General features: G+C 43.3%; 1 protein-coding gene across 1 annotated transcript in view; it reads right to left on the bottom strand.

Moving 5' to 3' along the window:
- Positions 1 to 21,150, bottom strand: part of LOC124011136 (protein diaphanous homolog 2-like) — a 610,415-nt gene that overhangs the window by 404,413 nt on the left and 184,852 nt on the right. Inside the window, 6 exon segments of the mRNA XM_046324198.1 lie at positions 2,618 to 2,722; positions 3,932 to 3,996; positions 5,046 to 5,164; positions 13,286 to 13,402; positions 16,948 to 17,060; positions 19,135 to 19,245. Coding sequence (XP_046180154.1) covers positions 2,618 to 2,722; positions 3,932 to 3,996; positions 5,046 to 5,164; positions 13,286 to 13,402; positions 16,948 to 17,060; positions 19,135 to 19,245 — 630 coding nt within the window.

The raw sequence follows: 21,150 nt of genomic DNA, 5'->3' as shown, positions 1-21,150 counted from the left end.
TAGGTCCAAGGTACCGACCATACCTCTAAACGATTTCATCTCACCCTTATCCAATTCTGCAAACACCTCCCCCGCTCTCTCTGAGCACAGGTGGGTTCGTTCGGGTTGGAAGGTGGATTAATTCCATTTGTTGCGTTTTCATTCCGTTTTGTCAATGTTTACAGGCCATTCCTGTGCTCGATCGGATCGCGGGGGATAATCAAACAGACATCAAAAGGGGTCTGCTTGTTGCAATGTGAAAGTTCCCTGAGACAGACTCTCATTAAATGTGTCGGTTCACAGACAAGGTGAAGTCGTAGGGGCTAGGAGACAGAGTGAGACGCGTGTGCTTTTATTTCCATGAAGAGCTCTGTCGACGAGATGTGAACAGCGTTCCAACTTCATTCATATTTAATAAAATGGCAGACGCACCACCACAGCAGCTTTGATGAAGAATCTGAGTGTAGTGTGTCTTTGCATGGATTTAGAGGTGCATCGCTCCGGAAGATAATGGCTTTGTACAACACCGTGTCAGAGGTGGATTAGGCTGCATAATACAAAGGCTTTAGTCCTTCGGCTGTTGCAGTTTCAACCCTTTTAAACAGGTCGACTATAAACTACGTTTTCAAAGGAAGAAAAAAGGCCTGTATGTCTAGTCTTTGTGTAGGCTACATCATCGAGAAGGACACACTTTATAATTTAAATAATTGTCTTATTAAAATGGGAGTATCTTGCTAGCGCCTACATTTTCCCATTTCAATTGTGCTGCATTGCAAGATTTCCACACCGCAACCAAAGTTTTGCTGCGATTACAAAATGTGTACCTCCTGATAACGTGTTGTGAGATAAACAAAATAATATGTGCCAGGAAGCCGTGGACATATTGAGAGCTATGACACATGTACTATGCCTGAAGAGATCAAATTGACGACGCGTGTCTGTTCTTAGCAAGAGCTTTCCTACTGAGCAACCTCCTACCTCCAACTCAAAAGGCACGGGTCTCTCTCTTTCTGTCCCTCTACGTGCCTCCAGTACAATAGGAGGAACCCTTCGGGAAAACCACCTTATGAAACACACTTAATAAAGGAACCAATTTGACCATGAGCGCATTCCTGCCATATAGTGTGTGACAACATACATGTTAACATCGTCCTCCTTTTAGGCCGTGCCAACACACCCACGGGATGTTACTTGAAGAATTTGTACCCATATTCATGGGAGCTCTCACTGAGCGCATTAGATGTTTCCCTGCTGAGGCAGATGTCTGTTGATGTGCAAAGCTCCAGCCGCACCGAGGCATTTGAAGGAGCGTTCACAGACGGCAGGAAGAGAAGGAGCTGACTCTCGGGGGCTTCACTCTGCTACACTACCTGTTAATGCACCACAAACAGACTGGCTTCAAAAGACTGGGGGCCTGTTAAAGGGGTGGGGTTGGGGGGGAAAAGCCTAGAAAAAGAGTACATAAAAAGCAGCACTCAGGGAAAAGCAGGTAAGCAGAGTCTGACGCTGCCTGATGCAGAGAGAGAGCAGGAGAAAGAGAAAGATAGAGAGGGAGATAGAAAGGCAGTGATAGAGAGCAAAGAAAAAGAAGGGATGATAGAAAGTGATGAGGGGGGAGGAGGTGCGGTGGAGCCCCAGCCACCGTGGCGGCCTCATGAATATGTGCGGGAGGCGGGTGGGCAGTCGTTGGGGCGCTGAGCGAATGATGAACGAGTTTGGCCGAGAAAGCAGGTAACGAGTGTCGACATGGCACTCAGGCAGATGAAGTAGGGGAGTGAGGACTGCACACAAATGAAGTGCAATCGGGGAAGAAAGAAAAGGAACTTAGCCTTGGCCTGGCCAGGAAGAAGGCCAAGCCGCGCGCTGCACCTAAATGAGAATAAATGGTCGTTGAGGCTGCCAGGGATCTTAATGATAGCGACTTGTCTTTGGGAAAAGTCCCGGCGATGCGTGACAGGGCTAAATGTGCAGGTGCGGAAAAGGGATGGGGGAGCGTGGACATTTGCAACTGCAACAGAATTTAGTTTGGAGAAAAACAATCTTGGATACTGGATGCCATGCCATCTTTCAGCATTGGTTTATATTAAATTCGGTAAGCAGGGAAGCAAACTGCCCTTTCGTCTCAAGGCAGCACTGAAGTGTTTAAAATTGGGTTAAGGAGGAAATAGCAGTAATTTTCTGTGCTCAGGTTTGAGGGGTTTTGTTTGGAAGAGACAGGGATGCCAAGGCCAGAGAATAAATGCAATCCATCTCTTTGATGATACAATTGCATGGAACAGGCTCCCATGGAGCAATTTACCCAATATCGAATGCAAGATTTTAAAAAGAAGATTGACCCTTTATTGAATCAAATGCTCCCACATGGCTGAAAAATACCCACTTAGAAGGAGTCTCGCATCCGTGATTGGGGTAGAAAGGTTTCAATTTGACCAAATTAGTAAAAGTCATTTTCCTCACAACCGGATTAACTTGGACCATAATGCTTTGTGGAAACAACCAAATGCCTTCTTTCATATGATGTGATCAATGTTAGATGCTAGCCCCAATCTTCTACCTCTATGGAGAGCATGTTGCTTCAGACTGCAGTTTGGAGTTGTGGGTGTGCATGCCCCCCCCCCCTCTCCTCTGGTGTCATTACCTGGGTCTTCAGGTTGCAGATCTGCCCTTCCAGCTCTTTGATTTTCTCCTCCTTCTTCTGGGACTCGGCCTGGGCATCCTGCCGAGCGCTGAACTCCTCATCGAACTGCAACAATTCAACACAGCACAAACACACACAGACACACACACACACACACACTCTGGTTAGGGCCAGGGTGTCTCAAGAGAACGGCCTACTGCGGGGCATGTCAACATACACAAAAAAACACAGCCTCGCATGCACTTGTCCCCCATCTCTATTCATAGGCCTCTGGTGGCCCTCTACCCCGTCGTCTTCTGTCTGTGTTTTGGGTCTGGCTTTCATGTGTTGGTGATGGACCTAACCTTTGTGGGAAAGCAACCAGTGTCAGGACAATGTTTTCTCTGTCACCACAGGAGCGGTCACTGATCGCATTCCAGGACGCCTCAGATGTACACAAATGTATGCACTCACTACTGTAAGTCACTCTGGATAAGAGCATCTGCTAAACGAATGAATTGTCCCCCACCACACAGAGGCAGGGATGATGTGGGGAGTGGACGCATTTGCTGGCTGGTGATACTTGACCAAGCCTTTAGAGAGGAGTACCTTGAGTACCAAACTCTACCCTGCCTTTAATCAGACATAATGGTCTGAGTCACAACACTTCTGGAGGATTATGTTGGATGGACCAATGACTCATAGAGTATTACTGTTCTACTGAAAAATATACAGTGTCAACTGATTAAATGTACTGTCTATCATTACATTGGAATAAAGTACATTTGTCCTTCCTTTGAAGATGAGTGTGGACGCTTAATAAAGTACTGCAACCCAGTTCTAAAGTATATAAAAGCATCAGAAGGTATGCTATCACATTGGGCTGAGCGGATGAGAGGAGACTCCATTCTTCCCTAAACACTGTAGCTTTTATTCTAAAACGTAACTCATAAAACACATCTCAGAGAGTTTGCTGAACCGTTTCCTCTCCGGTGTGTCTTTGATGCCACAAATGACCTAAAGTAATAAGTTAATACATGAGAAAACTGGTTATTTGAAGGCCCCTATTGCAATGACATGTCCATAAAGGGTTCTGAACAGTATCTGTACATATCGTAACTCGCACCCCGTCGCGGACACAAACACGTTTATATGTTGGAGCATCGGCATTGATCCTTGCAAAACTGAGACAGATCATGTACTTCTGTTGCCAGCTATTGATCAGGGCCCAGAAATCAATAGCTTGTCTGGGAGCTCTAGGTGGAAAAACGTTTCTGATGGGAGTGTGGTGGTGGCATACCAATGGCATTGAGAGGTTGATGCATTATACTTCACCTTCTTGGAGAACTCAGCAGCCTTCAGATCGCTCTCATCCACTTTGGCTTTATCCACGCACTGATCTGTAAGACAAAAGGGGCCGACAGCAGTGACGGCAGTAAGCAACCATGAAGTGACTCTGATTCTCTCAATTATACTGTACATTGTTAACATCCTATTTAAGACTCCAAATCAAACGTAAAGTGAATATTACAACGGAGAGAGAGAGAGAGAAAGAGAAAGGAAATAGAGGTAATGAGTGAAGAACCTGTCATCTCCTTCTTTTTCACATATCCCCCTGGGAATTTGTATTCTGTTCGGCAGGTTTGCTGACCTTCATTTAAAAAAACCAAGCCCCGAAACATTTGTGTTCAACTCATTAAAGCACAGAGATAGAAAAAAAGTTAGAAAATCTAACATTAATATGTTTTTCATGGATGGGCTTGGAAACTTTTAATGAGCCTTTGTTGGCAAGTCACAGAACTGTTAGTGACAATAACAAAAAAAAGAAAGGAGATCTCAGTTATTTCATGATATTATCTCTATTTGAAGACAATGAATGATTGCATATCTAATTTAGGGCAAACAGACACGGTTTCCTCTATGATTCCTGGAAAGCTGCTGATGAATGTCTTCAGCAGAGTGAAAACCTTGTGAAATCTCCATGAGCTTATGATGAGACATGATGTGCCACAGTCACACCTAACAGATAATGTATTATGTATGCATAATCAGACTACCTTATCTTATATATGTCAAGCAGGTGCAGGTGTTTCTGGGTAGGCTCTCGGGGGGGGGGGGGGGGGGGATAATAATGGAATGGCAACGGAAAAATATGTCCGCGGAAAAATATGTCAGAGGATGATTTAGACAGACTTGAAGACAAAATGTAATTTATACTGAATCAACAAGAATAGCATAAAAAACAGATAGTGATTTAAACTCTAATTGTCTTATTTTCTTTCTGTCTGTACAATATGTAGGTGAGGGCGACCTAGGAGGCAAAAACAGAAACCAACAAAAAGCGGTTTAAAATGTATTCATAATGACATCAGTGTATAATGGTTACCTACTTGGGTGCAAATTCACCCTTCTTAATGTCAGAGGAAGCACAGAGATCTGGCAGACCTACCGATGAGGTGGGTGAAGTCTACATCCAATCTCTCCCTGTATCCGAAGTCTGGGTCCATCCCACTGCGATGGAGGACCACCTGTGAGACACATTCCTCTATCACCTTGTAGTACTGGGGCCTGAGAGAGCAGGGAGCCAAGCACAACACAGTTAGCATTAACACCAAGAACAGGAGAATGACAAACTTACACAGCCCTAATTCTCCACAAATTATCCCCTTAGTCAACCTAGAGGTCACAGAATGCCAGATCGAAAAGGTTTCACAGTTGAAAAAAATATGAAATCAAATTTGATCACTTGCTTTTGCGCAGATCTTGAAATCACTAAATTAATCTTGGTGGTGTGGAACTCGGAGAGGTTTGGCTCGCGTCCATTCAAGGTGACAAACGGGGAGTGCGGCCAACCGTCACGATGCCCGCTCGCCTAATTTGCAATCATCTTTGCCAATTAAGGGCGCTCATAAACCAAAAATGCTAATCTAATCAGTGTAATGTGTCTAATTAAAAGCACAATGGCATGGAAAACATGTCTGCGTGTTTTGAGAGGGTGACATAGCGAGGGGGTATCGTCAGCCGGGGCTCATGTTCACACCACACAGGTTGGCGTGTGACCTTTCCCCAGTTATATTATCAACTTTAATTGCGAGTGACATTTAGCAAATACAATGTCAACTTAAGCTGAGCCCCGTAGTGGCAAATAATTAGGTTCCAAGCATGACCTTGAATGGTGCCAGCAGAAATGCAATTTTCCCACCAGAAATGTCTCATCTCCTCTCCCCCCGAGCACACGGAGACTGCATTTTAATGATTAGGGATCGTTTCCGAGGAACTATCGCCCGGCTCAAAAATCCACACTCGAGGTACATGGATAATTTATCACTTGCTCCCGGTCAATGCTAGTTAAATCCAGGATTCACAAAATGAATGTGGATCTTTCCAGGTTACGAGAAGTTGTTGCCAGTCATATCACACTTTACTTTATGATGCCTCTGCCAACTTATTTGATTGGGATTACTTCCTCAGGGCAGTGTGGAACTGCATGGAAAGCAATGATCGGTGTGAAACAAAAAATATGTGAATGTAGAAGTATAACCTACACTCCAGATAGTTGTAACTTCATTGGACAACTATCTGGAGTTTGCTTAATTAAAGTGATGTTGACTTGAGTGACAGCCGGTGAACTACTGTACACGGTTTAAAAAGAATGTGCATAAACTATATGGGGCAGTTTCTCAGATAAATTAAGCCTAGTCCTGGACTAAAAAGCAGTGTCAATGGAGAACTGGAACCGCTCATATACGCACACGCAGAGACAGAGAGAGTCATTTTGTACTGTGGCTATGTGAGAAGCCTCATAATCACACTGTGGGTGAAGGAGGTTAGGCACAGCTGCCAGCCGGTCCTCATGTACCCTAATATGTTTTCCTCCCACACAGAAAGATCTGAGGGACGCCTATATTAGGAGTGCCAGCAATCTGTGGACGGCAGATTTGCTGTGCTCTAATTTCCTCTTGGCTTCTGTCGTCGGACGCAATGCTTCTCACTGATACTCAGGGTGAGTGGTGGGGAGGCTCAGAAGGCTGATATCATAACATGGCTATGATGCAGATAAGAAAATCAAAGCTTGTTTCAAAGTCCTGCTCTTTTTCTACTTCTTTTGGAGCATTGATGTGGCTCAAATAGACACATTCCTCTGAGCGGAGGCCTCTTTATGAACTAGATAGGCTGGATTTGTCGGGATGCATTTCATTTCAGAGAGATCATGTCAAAAAAAACAAAAGTGCAGAGCTCTGAATATGAATGGGGAAACACGTGCGAGTGCATATTGACAAACAATTTACATGATCTCATTTCTGCTTATACTATATGCATTATATGTGGGGCTTTATTTGTGATGACAAGGAGCAAATGGTGGTTCCCTCTAAAATGTGGGCAGTCCTTATCATATCAAACAGATATTAGAAGAACCACAACAAGTCAAACCAGATTTCCATTAAGCACAACGTTTTTGTAAAGCATGAAATGGCAAATGTTTTGTTCCAACGACTGGATTCGCCCACTCGTGATGATAACGAGCGAGCACACGTCGCCCCTGTGTGGCTTAGCGCTAACCCGGCTTACGACTGTCACCGATGTAGACCACATTATTATCTCAATAAGCTGCCCTATTTTCCCGGCATCCCCCGCTCCTCCCTGCCACCACCACTGAGATAACTGGGGAAGGGAAGCAGCGAGCGAGTGACCCAGAACTGTCAAGCCCTACCAGAGCCTGGACAGGGCAGGGCACCAGAAGTCAACGTACAGTGCCTTCAGAAAGTATTCACACCCCACATTTTGTTGTGTTATGGGCATGATTTTAAAATGGTTTAAATTGAGATTTTGTGTCACTGATCTACACACAGCACCCCGTAATGTCAAAGTAGAATTATGTTTTAGAAATGTTTACAAAATGAAAAGCTGAAATGTATTGAGTCAAAAAGCATTCAACCCTTTTGTTATGGCCTAAATAAGTTGGGAGTAAAAATGTCACATAATAAAAGTCACATACTAAGTTGCATGGACTCTGTGTGCAATAATAGTGTTTAACATGATTTTTGAATGACTACTTCATCTCTGTACCCCACACATACAATTATCAGTAAGGTCCCTCAGTCTGGCAGTGAAGTTCAAGCACAGATTCAACCACAAAGACCAGGGAGGTTTTACAATGGTTCGCAAAGAAGGACACCCATTGGTAGATTGGTAACACAATGAAGCATGGTGTAGTTATTAATTACACTTTGGATGGTGTATCAATACACCCAATCACTACAAAGATGCAGGCGCCAAGTGACAACATGGCATACAGTTGCCAGAGAGGAAGGAGGTCGGAAGCAAACCTTTCAGGCATTTCACAATGAGGCCAATGGTTTTTAAACGACGGCTGTGATAGGAGCAATGTTCCCTCAAATTTCAGTCCTGCAGAGCGGAAACATTCAGGGCTTGGAATGAACCTGTTTATCCACTTGTCCTTCAGACAAGGTGACTGAAAATGTTGTTGTGCTGTTTGATGCAAGAAACCACTTTACAGAATAAAATGCATTATTATTCTCATACCATTATTACAGATAATCAGACAAATTATGCTACCCTCTGCCTGTTGGTTACTTAGCTTATTCAAGCCTGTCTCAAAATACAACACTCCACTTTAAATACAAAAAAAGCACTTCACCAAAAAAATGCACACGTTTTCTGCTCTTGTAGGAAGCAATCACTCCCCTATTGCTGACTACAAATGATCTTTAACTGGGCTAATAACTTACTAACTAGAAAATGATGTGAACAAAATGTGCACGCGTGCCTACATACAGCTCTCGCTTTGATCTCAAAACAAGGGCATCTACTCAAAACCGCGCATGCTGTAAACACAGTCCAGTTCAAAGTGAATGGCACAGATCCATATATGGCAATGGTCTATTTGGTCTACTGCAATGGTCTACTGCAGCTCAGATTTTTTACGACACACCGGTCAGTCTGTAAAGTACAGGCTGGGTCACGTATGTCAATGCAATAGAATCCTATTCCGATGCCTTCTGCCTAAAATATCTTGCAAAGTTAGTTTTTCATAGTCTTGTATACTTAGTTTTGTTTCGGTATGTTGCATTGAAAGTGGCTAATATTGCGTTGATTCTATCACAGTTGCCACAGGAAAGGGAAAGTTGATAGTGTTGTTAACTAACAGGGGAAAAACTCTAGAAAGTTGAGTGAAGTTCAATCTCATGCTTCTCTCTGTGGGCTGATGTTTATTCTACAAGACAGTCCCGGGGAAGTGCGCAGTCGTCTCGGGGATACTGTGCGCCCGTGCACGTGCGCAGTTTAGAGGGAACATTGGATAGGAGATGACTGAGGATGGATCAACAACATTGTAGTTACTCCACAATACTAACATAAATTACAGAGTGAAAAGCCCCCCCAAAAAATATTCCAAAACATGCATCCTGTTTTCAATAAGGCACGGTCCTGAATACAAAGCGTTATGTTTAGGGCTGTAATCACTGCCCTCAAGGGGGGTTGAATTCTTATATAATCAAGATACATTAGTATTTTACTTTCCATAAATTACATTTAAAAAAATACAAAATAAAGGCTTTCTTCCACTTTGACACAGTATTCTGTTTAGATCGTTGACAAAAACATTTTGTATATCCAACTTCGTAAAAACAACATGTGGAAAAAGTCAAGGGGTGTAAATACTTTATGAAAGCACTGTAAGTCCCCAGCACCAGTCCTTCCATCTTTCACTCTGTCACCTTCCCCCTCTATTTGGCTTCTAGCACCAGCACAAGCTCCCCTCCCAACCCCCTGCTCCACAAGACCAGTGTAATCCCCATATCGCTCCTCTCCAAAGGAGGAGATTGCTCTATATTTACCAGGGGTTTGAATTGCTCCCATTTGTTAAGCATGGCACTCTCAGATTAATTACTGAAAATAAAATAAGCCACAAATGTTGCCCATTATTATTTTCTAAATTCTTCATGCTCTGTCAAATTGGTTTTTGATCATTGCTAGACAACCATTTGTAGGTCTTGCTATAGATTTTCAAGTAGATTTAAGTCAAAACTGTAACTAGGCCACTCAGAAACATTCACTGTCTTCTTGATAAGGAACTTCCATGTAGATATGGCCTTGGGTTTTAGGTTGTTGTCCTGCTGAAAGGTGAATTCATCTCCCAGTCTCTGGTGGAAAGCAGACTAAAGCAGGTTTTCCTCTAGGATGTTGCCAGTGCGTAGCTCTATTTAGTACATTTTTAATCTTGAAAAATTCCCCAGTCCTTAACAATTACAAGCATACCCATAACAACATGCAGCCCCCACTATGCTTGAAAATATGGAGAGTGGTACTCAGTAATGTGTTGTTTTGGATTTGCTCCAAACATAACTTTTCGTCCTGAATACAAATTTCTTTGCCACATTTTTTGCAGTATAACTTTAGTGCCTTGTTGCAAACAGGATGCATGTTTTGATTTAGGTTAGTATTGTGGAGAAACTACAATGTTGTTGACCCATCCTCAGTTTTCTCCCATCACAGCCAGCTAAACTCAGTAACTGGTTTAAACCTTTGAGTCACCATTGGCCTCTTGGTAAAATCCCTGAGCGGTTTCCCTCCTCTCTGGCAACTGAATTAAGGAAGGACAACTGTATCTTTGTAGTGACTGGGTGTATTAATACACCATCCAAAGTGTAATTAATAACTTCACCATGCTCAAAGAGATATTCAATGTATGCATTTAAAATGTTTACCTATCTACCAATAGTTGTCTTCTTTGTGAGGTATTGGAAATCCTCCCTGGTCTTTGTGGTTGAATCTGAATTTGTAATTCATTGCTTGACTGAGGGATCTTATAGATAATTGTATGTGTGGGGTAAAGAGATGAGGTAACCACTCATGTTAAACAATATTATAGCACAGAGTGAGTCCATGTTTATTAGCAATTTTTTCCTCCTGAACTTATTTAGGCTTGCCATTACAAAGGGGTGGAATACTTATTGACAGACATTTAAACTTTCATTTATAATTCATTTGTAAAAAAATATTGAAAAACATAATTCCACCTTGACATTATGGGGTATTGTGTGTAGGTGTCATGTGTGCTCCCTCTCCGGCCTCTATGTCACCAGGCTGCTCGTTATGGCGCACACCTGTCACCATTGTTACGCACACCTGCGCATCATCAGACTCACCTGGATTCCATCACTTCCCTGATTACCTTCCCTATGTTTGTCACTCCCTTTGGCACCTTCCCCGGGCATTATTGTTTCTGTTTCATGTCTGTGCATTGTTTGTGTTTTCTTGTTTTGTATTATGTTACGTTTATTTATTAAAACACTCACTCCCTGAACTTGCTTCCTGACTCTCAGCACACTTGTTACAGTAGGCCAGTGACAGAAATCTCAATTTAATACATTTTAAATTCAGGCTATAACACAGCAAAAAGGGGGTTCTGAAGGCACTGTAACACCTTTGAAATCAAAGCCGCCGTTCTGCTGGAATATTGGCATAGGCATGTCTCTGTTGCATGGCCCTTTGATCAGGAAGCCCTCCTATACACCTATGGACAAGTTTCGCTCCATCACCTGACTTGGCCTGACAGCGAGTGCGAGTGACGACGGTGGCCAACTCATCAAAACCTGAAATGATTTTACGGGATCCCTTTAATCTAAAATTAAAGACATACCCTTTCCCAACCAGCCAATTTAATCTGGAACGTAAAAAGATATGCAGGTTCAAAGTAGCCGAAAAAGGATATATTGATGATGAATTGAGGCCAAGCTGGATATAGAACCTTGAGTTAGACCGACCGACTGCACCTCGCAAAGCCCGATGATGTATGTGGAATTATATGTCTTCCTCATGAAGTAGGGGAGGAGAGAGAGCAGAGGGGAAAGTATTTTTAAAAGCTTATCTTTAATAAGCACATTCATTTTTTATGACCATTTGTAGTGATCCTTCTGTGGCGTCAGTATTGGGGAGAAGACGCAGACAGGAGTGCTGAGGTGGACTTGCTGTACTCGCTGCTTAATGTGTTTTCTATTTCTCACCTTCTCCAACAAGATGAGGAATGCATTATTCATACCAGCCGAGTGAGCAGCATCTTGTCTATGGTAAATTCTTCTTCTCTCTCGTCTATCCTCTTTCCTTCTCTCTTTTCCGTAAAATATGTTCATTCTGTGAAAAGTCTGACACAGCAGCAAATTGATCACTGTCATTGCCATCAAAGGAGCCGCCGCAGTCTCCCTCCTTTTTCCTGTGATTGACACATTTACACTGCCGAGGCAGGCTGCCATTTGAATAATTACCTAATCGTTCAAAACTACAGAATATTAGATCTGTTCTGATATGACCCTGGCACTTTGCACACAGTGGTTAGAGTCAGACAGAGGCAGAGAGAGACAGAAGGAAAGAGAGAGAGACAGAAGGAAAGAGAGAGAAACAGAGCGAGACAGATAGACACAGAGACAGAGATGCCTTGAGAGGACATGTGAATCTTTAATTAAAGAGATTACATTTCTTTTTATCATCAATTGCACATAAGGTCCAATCGAAACTTGACTTCCGCTTTTAACCCAACCCCTCTGGATTGGAGAGGTGTGGGGGCTGCCAATTTGGGCGCCCGGGGAGCTGTTGTTGTGGGGGGGGGGGTTAATAACTGCCTTGCTCAAGGGCGGAACAAGAGATTTTGGGGGATTTGAACTGGCAACCTTTCGGTTACTGGCCTAACGTTCTAACCGCTAGGTCATCTGCCAAGGTAATGTTTAATGCTTACATGCCTTCTGACCTCTCAGTGCTACACTTTCACCACTAAGCACTTCTGAATAAGCTACCTTCTTATGTATCATCACTCATCAATATTAGAATTAGAATTCCTAAAACCAGGTCTCAAGCAAGGATAACACTTGAGGCCCATGCGATTTCCAGAGTTGGGAATGGCTGCCTTTTCCTGTTACGCTCCTTGCCTGTGGATTAGCCTGCAGACTAAACTTAAACTTGAGACTCTTGTCCCCCTGTCGCCCATTTTAAATATTCATTGGAGCATTTTTATTTTTGTATTGCTTGTTACGGTTTCAGGTAATGCAAGTTGTTGTGCTGTTAGGGGAATAACCTGTTAGGGGAATAACCTGTTAGGGGAATAATCTGTTAGGGGAATAACCTGTGTGTAAATGTAATATGTTGCTGAATTTTTTTTGTGTTACCTGTGATCGTTTTGTTAGTCTTGTGTAGTTTCTTAATCATTGTACCTAAACTGTATGTGTAAACATGTATACCAAGGGCCCAGCTGTAAAAGAGACCTTGGTCTCAGTCTGTGTTCCTTGTTGAAATAAAGGTATAATAATAAAGTGCTAAGGATATAAAAGCATGTATGATAGATTGGTAGATGCTAGATTGCAGGAAGTAGCTTTACATCTGAAAGGCTCGTAGAACACTGTAATCTACAGGAGTCAGTGACGTGTTTTGTTATCTGGCCCAACTCGAATATGGTGTCAAGGAGAGGACATCTGAGGTTTCTGTGTTGATAATGCAGAATTAGCTCATCAGCTCTACAGAGTAAAGTATATCCCCTATAGAGCTACATACAGTATAGAGTAGAAACTGTTTAATGTCAAAATGTTTGCCTCATGCCTTTCTCAAGACCAGCCTTGTGGAAATGCAGTCTTCCTGTGAAAACAGTGAAAAGAGACGTGGGTGTTTGGGGGCAGAAGTCACCTGATGTAGTAGTCATTCCTGATGAGAAGGAGGTGCTGTAGGATGGACAGGAAGTAGGTCTCCGATCCAGTGTCTTTCACCATGTTGGACAGGAGATGGTACACCTCACCCATATCAGTGAGAAGGGGATTAAGGTATATAACAGCATGGCCTTTTTGCTTGTACAGTATGAGTGAAAATGTACTAGGCAGAAGAAAACTAGAGATTTAATAAAGGAAAAATATACAGCAGTACAATCTATGTGCCCTTTCTAACCAATTCCATTATTAGCTTTCACTACCTCTCCTCCTAGCAATCTAATAATATAGTGACAGTGCATTCTAAAATACATCAGAATAATTTCGATAGATCCTCGATTCACTGTGTTTTGTTTGCTTTACAATTTCTCCCCTCAATCAAGTACTCAGACAGGCGTCATTGTGTACAAGCAAACACTACGACAAATCCTCACATCCGTTTTCCCATCGGGGAGCTGCAGAAGAGTAAACAGCTAACATGAGGAGGGGAATTGGCAATAAAGAATGGTCCCTGTGGTCTACCTGTCACTTGACACCTTTCAAGGAGGAGGAAATTAATCACATGAAAACTCCATTGGGTTTGAATATTTTAAGGGACAATCATGAAAAGGGGATCAGTCACTGTGGAAAATATTGCTGAAATTCAAGTCTTCACGATTGTGCCTTGTCATGTCCGTCGAAGAGAAAAGATGTGTTCTTAAACTTGCAAAAGGTATTGATTATGTGTCGGACAACTCGGCTCCCCAAGGAGCGTGAGCGATGGCTTTTGATGTCTAAAATAGTTGTTGAATCAGATAAGAAATCATTGTCTGTTGGGTTTTTTTTCCTCAGAAAAGTGGTGTCTTAAAAAAAATCATAATAATATGATGTCCGTTTCTCTGAGTTGAATTGCAGGCTATTTGTTTTCCAAAAAGAACACGAACTGTCAGAGGCTGCGAAATCGAGCACTTGGCACATCTCACAGTTGATTTGTATGGAATTGAAAGCATAGGAAGCAACGTTCAAATCAAGGCAAAAGTGACTTTACAAATAATATCCAAGTGGGATTTCAGAATAATATCATGATCAAATTACCATCTATTGTATATCTGTGTTTATGAGAAATATTTACAAAGGGTTTTTAAATCTATAGCCAGATTTCATTTGATCTTGTTTGAACTACAACAACAACAAAACAGTCCCAAAACTGTAAAGAAAAAGTGAGAAATAAATAGCCTGAGGGTGTTATGCATAACTGTTTGGTTGAGAAAGGATCCTCCCAGGGATATTCATCGTTTGAAAAGCATGTAAAAAAAACAATCTAAACTAATAGCCCGATTTGAAATATGTGCACACATGCAGAAAACAAGGAAATAGAGTAAGGTTGGAAAGTGCATTGTTAAACTGAGAAGGATGAAAAATCGATAACCATCATAATATGTAATGTGCGTTTTAACAATGTCTGCTGCAATATTTGCGTGCTGACTGTGGCGTGATACACTGTACGGTTTGAAACACTTTCACAGTCAGTGGCTCTGCGTTCATTCACACGTGTCTGTGGTCAGCAAGCAGTAAACAAACCTATCTGATGTGTGTCATTTTTTTGCCCAGAGGGCTTATTAAAAGGAGGGACCAAGGGCTTGCCTTCCTCCGATTATGGGAGGGGAGAGAGGTCATGGTTGGACTAGCTTCGTTTCGGCGTTTTTAGAAAAGGCCATGTCAACGTTGGGTGGCCCTGTCAAAGTTGTGTAAAGCAAATCACATCATTCCAATGGAAAAACTGTTAAACTCATTGTCTCAAAATATTTACATGATAATCGAGCGTTGATCGCCTCTGAAAAGTTAACTTGAGCATGAATGAGCATCACCTGACAATCAGTACAAAGACATGACAAGATGCAAAATGACAGAACAGCGCATCATTCTCTCCAACTGTACTCACTATTTCATACACCACATGATCCGGCCACCGCAATCACTGCAAATCTATCCTTTTTAACACTGTTTGACATTTTCCTATTCACTTCTGCCACAATTGTAATTAAAACGGTTCTCCCATATCAAATTCGGCGAGCGCAGGAGATGGGAATACAGGCTTCTCTGAAGTATCGTTTCCCACTCCTGTATTAGCCTGGATGAAGTCGATGAGAATTGCCAAGCCGGTGAGATGCAATTATAGGCTCACCACACTGGTATTTGAGAGAGGGGGGGGGGGGGTACTGTAAGTATGGAAGAAGCCCGGACTTGGAAAGTGTCCAAGCAGCTACATCTATCAGTAAGCAGCAGACATGAACAAAGCTCTACCTACAGAACAATGCAAATCCAAAAGCACACACTTCTCTTTTTCTCCCTCGCTCTCTTACTCTTGCTACATTTGACTTCTACTCATGTTGTGGAGCTGGGGATCATGAATAAAAATGAGCAGCAGTGGAGGTGCGATGTGGACCAGTCAGTGGTAGGGTCAATCAATCACTATTCCACAGCATCATTAATATTCATTAGTGGCCCCAAGTCACCCCCTCAGCACCCGGACCTGGGCCGGACACAGAGGACACGCGTCTCTCTGTGTTAATATTCATGAGGCAGGCAGGGAAACAAGCTACAGAGGAGGCAGCCGGGAATGTGTGTTTGTGTGTGTGTATGTTTGTGTGTGTCAGAGAGTAGAGCTAGCATGCACATCATGAAGACTATTCACAGATCAATACCACATTGTCCTTGGAAACAAACATTGGGCCCGATAATTTGTGAACCTGCTCAAGCACATCATTAATCCAGGTGCAGTGTCCGTTTTTCCCCCCTTCCCTCGCTCTCTCTCTTTCTCTCCCTCTCGGAGCGTCAACAGTAACTGTCACTCAGCACAGCACTCAGTGGCGGATATTCGAGCACTGTGGGATTTGGGGAGACAAAGGTTGGCAGAGAGAACATCTGTATAACAGTATCTGGCCTTGCACTGTCTACCTATCATGTCAGTGTTTCACACATCCAAATGCCCTTAGAGACGCTCCTTGAATTATTAGGCACCTGGCCAAATATGCTTTAAAACAAGTCTCAAACTCGGGACCCAATTAGGGCTCACTTTTAACCACTCATAAAGTTTCAGTTGAGCGGACCTAGCGGGACGACTTGGAGAAACCAACTTGTCATATCTAACTAAATGGAAAAGAAGAAAGGTAAGGTAATTGCTCAAATGGACACAGGTGTGATTAACCAGACAAAACAAAGAGGTGACTGAAGAGTGACCTCGCGTACCAGCCAAAGCAACGGCACTAAAACATTTATCCACTGTACCATAACAAGACTTAAAAGTAAGTGATATCCATTAAATAAACAGAGTTTGTTCTGAAGACAAAACAACTGGTAGTGATTGACAGCTGACTTCTGTGTCTTGCATCATCTAGGTAAGATCTAGACGTCCGAGAGATGAGGAATGGCGATGAGAGAGGGGAGAAGAACCGAGGCAAGAAAGGGTGAGAAGAGATTGTTTACCTGGTTAAGCAGGTAAGAGATAGGTGAGGGAGATTGCACTATACATCCTCAAATTCTTCTCTAATGAATCCGACCATGCCTGCTTTAGACCTGTAAGCCTGGTAAGGACGACACGATACACTCATTCCCAGCAGCCCTTTTCCATGGCCGGTGCAGTGGCACAGGCGGACAAAAGGATATTCCATCTCAGCACGGATGTCATCAAGGCGATGGGAGAGCTCAATGGAGTCCTCCTCCTTGTTCTCGTTGAACACCTTCAGTTGGATGTCCAGCTCCTCTGTCTCTTTCATCTCCTGTAATTCAGAGACATGAATAGACTGTGGTATTAGACAGAAAAGGACTCGATACCTCATTATCGATTGGTCCAACGGAATGGAAAATATTGGCCTGTGTTGTATTGTAATGTGATTTAATGAGATATAGACAACAGAGCATTGGACGCATATACAGTACCGTGCAAATTAATTCATTTATATACAGTGTTATCAGTACAACATAAACCTACACAACTCAACTAGATTGTACTAGCCTATAATGGTTCTAGGGGTGTGAACGTTTAAACATTCAAATTATTAAGCAAAATGGGGATCCTTAACGTTTTTTTTACGTAACAGAAAGTAAACAGCATAGAGGGTATATTTCCACAACAGCTCAACTTCTCCTCTGTTTTGGTGCCCTTACTACCATGCTGTGAACAGCGTGAAGAGAACCCGTGCACATGCGCAGAAACTGTGTGTGGCTGTGTAAGAGTGAAGTGTTGCATCTCGCTCATCTCATTATCCTAGCGTATTCATATTGTTGAGGATATGTCACAGCATGCCATTGCAAGATACAGCTTTTGATTGCCCGATAGATCAGTCGAGTGCACGGTTCTGCCTATACTGTGCCCCTCACTTCTCTCTCTGTCCCTCACTAGTTTGCTATTAAAGATACAAGTGTTTTCGGAAGTATTGCAGTTTAAACATTTGTCATATCCCTAACTGGTTCCATTAACGGAGACCATTGTTGATGGTTGCCATGTCACAGCTGTATGGGAACTAAGATCTAGGATTCAGGCTCCTGAGTGGCGCAGCGGTCTAATGCACTGCATCTCAGTGTTAGAGGCATCACTACAGACTCACTACAGGTTCGATTACACTCACTACAGGTTCGATTACAGGCTGTATCACAACCGGCCGTGATTGGGAGTCCTATAGAGTGGCGCACAATTGACACACCGTCGTCCGGGACAGGGTTTGGCCAGGGTAGGCCGTCATTGTAAATAATAATTTGTTTTTAACTGACTTGCCCAGTTAATAAAGGTTAAACAAAATAAAAATGTATAAAATAAAACACTCATCACCCCCCTTTCCCTGACAGCCCGGTATCCCCGAATCACCCAGCTCTCCACACCTGCTCATTCCACAAGGGGCTTTAACGGTGCACTTTACAACTTTCCTATGAATCATCAGAGTTGGAGTTTACCGATGACACCATGCCAAATGTAACCCAATTTCTGCATCTATCAATCACCTCGCTGCTCTTCGGCCATGCCATCTGTCTTCGGAAACGACAGTTCAGAGAGGGAAGCAGCACGCAATGCCACAGAAATAAGGGGACTCGAGGACTGTGGGCCAATAGCAATACCCCAATACTTCATCATGGGTCTGGTTCATTTTTATTTTCCTCTTGGTCACTTGACTATTTATTGGCTCCACAACACAACAATTAGTGGGCCCTGCGTCAGTTTAAATGCTTGCATTAAAGCTTCAAATGCGGCATTAATGAATTATTGTAAAGGAAACTCCATCATATCGGGGGGCAGAGAGGAAGATAATTGAACTAATGACAGCAATAATCAAGCGGAGCAGTCAGGATGACTTATTAACAAGTGGCAAATTCCCCTCTGCAAATTAGGTCATGAGTGATGAGTGGATGCTTATTTGTCTTAACCGAGTACAAGGATCTGACTGCTGATTGATGATGCCCAGAGCGAGCTGTGATCAGTGAGGTGGTACCACGCGGTGAGGTGAGCTAGAGCGCTCCAATATAATAATGGGAGCAATATACATGCAGTATACACATGCATAAAGGGATGTGCATTTGCTAATTCCTGTAATGGCCCCAGAAAAATTAGGAATGTCAAACATAAGACATGCAATGGAGTCCAATCCAGACCACAGGAGGTTAGAGTAAAAAACATATTTTTGGGGGGGGCGGGGGGAGGGGGAACAAATTCAATATACTTTAAAATGACTAAAACCAAATCGAAACAGTGTATACATGATAACGCACCTAGATTCATACAGTTTCTTCACTATGCCTAGCCCGCTATTTTTTGCTAATTGTGACGACAAGGAAATCTAACCAATTTTCAGGGTGGCTCACCGGTAGGATCTTTTTGAGGCCACAGCGGAGGAACTCATTGCGCAGATGTATCCTGAAGTCCAGATCGTCCGGAGAGGTGACCAGGGCGTTGATCAGCTGCATGCAGGCCACCTGTTGTTCAGCACACAAATGCCGGAGAGACCGTTAGAGAGAACACATTTATGGCATTCATTCTACTGAACGTTAAATGATATGGTGATATGGTGATTTATCATGCTTGACCTCTGTGTACGCTATCAATCTATGTTATGATGTAGCAGGCACTGTTGAGTAAACAAGAGCTATGTGTGAAAAAACATATGTTTACACATTTTCCCAGAGATTAAAGGAAAGAGGAGAGCAAAGAGATGAGAGGAAAGAGGAGAGATAGGCCATAGTCTGAGTATGGTGTAGAGGGAGCAAAAAGGAAGTAGAGGGTAAGAGGAAGTCGAAAAGAGAAGAAATCCGGGGAGTCCGCTGACCAGTTATGCATTTGTAATTGATTTATTGGATTAGGGAAGAGACGAGGGATGGAGGGATGGGAGAAAGAGGGCAAAGGGAAAACGCTGATGGGCCTTAACGGACTATAAGGCAGCTCTGGGGAGCAGCGCTGGGAGAAGACAGAGTGCTCGTCCGACAGGCGAATTTATCAGGAGCTGAAGGAAGGATCTCCGTGAACGACATGTGAAAAGTAGTCTTTAGAAAACCTCCATCGGCACGTTTGTGTTGGCCCGCATTTTTTGATTATTAACGGTCCATTGTGAATGCTGTCCCTGGGCTGTTCTTCACACCGATTCCTCCTGTAAGTGTTTTCCTGGAGAGATTCATACAGACACACACACGCGCACATGTACACACACGCACACACACACAGACACCCACATACTCTAGCCCAATTAATGCCCTCGGAGAACATGGCTAGTGGGAATTCAGCTGGCGACGGGGAATAAGAGCCATCTGGAATGAACAGCATTGGTTTGTTTTTGGTGTGTTTTTCCCCCCTTCTATAGCCGGGGGACAGAGGGATCCAACAGGTTTGTATTAATCCAGTGGAGCGAGGGCACACAGTGTTATGGTTTATGGGAATGTGTCGGTGCTAATGGAGACTCTTTATACAGACATATGCGCCAGGCCTGCCGCGCCTCGGGAAAGCAGTGTGCTTAAAGGGATACTTTGGGATACTAATTCTGCCAATGAGGCTCTTTGTCTATTTCCCCAAAGTCCCCAGAGTCCGACTAACTCGCAGATACCATTTTTATGTCTCTGTGTCATTTTGCGAGTCAATGCTAACTAGCATTAGTGCACTGACTGGATATGGGTATACTATATTTAGCAGTGGCTCACAAAACTACCTACAACTTCCTTCATACTGGACACAGAGACATACCGTATCCACGAGTTAATCTGACTCCGGGGAAGTAGATAAAGAGACTCATTGCCAAAACCCCAAAGTATCCCTTTAAGGAGAACTCCAAGGCTGTTCTGTGCTGCTGGTGGTGTGGAAGGGGATGTGGCAGTGGCTTTGAGAGCATGCCAATGGAGCCAAGCAGCAACATAGCAGACCTCTAAATGATCCAATAGGGTCTCCAGAGCCTTGGACCAAGAACTGGGCATCCAAGCCTGAAGTGTACACACCAGGGACGCTAGACTAGAAGCCTTGCTGAAACTATCTCCACTCTCATCACTTTACTTCCATGTTTAGCCTTTCAAAAGCAAGAGAGATATTTCAAGAGTTATTTTGTCTGGATGAGTAGCTAGGTCCATACTTCTCTTCCTCTACATGTAGATTTGTCCTCCTATCATACGAAGCAGACAAACCCCCGACAATGTTTGTTGTGTGAAATTGGTTCAGGGAGGGTTATTGTGGTGCTTGTTTCCGGGGGTTGGTGACAACGCGAGGGGGGAGCTCAGGCATCATGTGAACCTGAGCTTACAGTAGGAGATTTCTGTCAGTGTAATTAAAAGTGGGACTGCTGGGATGGTTTAAAGTTGGGATGCAGGCTGGCTTTCGCTCTACAGTGGAGTGAGCAAAGCCCG

The sequence above is a fragment of the Oncorhynchus gorbuscha genome, linkage group LG23, assembly GCF_021184085.1.
Source record: "Oncorhynchus gorbuscha isolate QuinsamMale2020 ecotype Even-year linkage group LG23, OgorEven_v1.0, whole genome shotgun sequence".
Lineage (NCBI taxonomy): Eukaryota > Metazoa > Chordata > Actinopteri > Salmoniformes > Salmonidae > Oncorhynchus > Oncorhynchus gorbuscha.
This window is presented reverse-complemented; position numbering and strand designations above follow the sequence as displayed.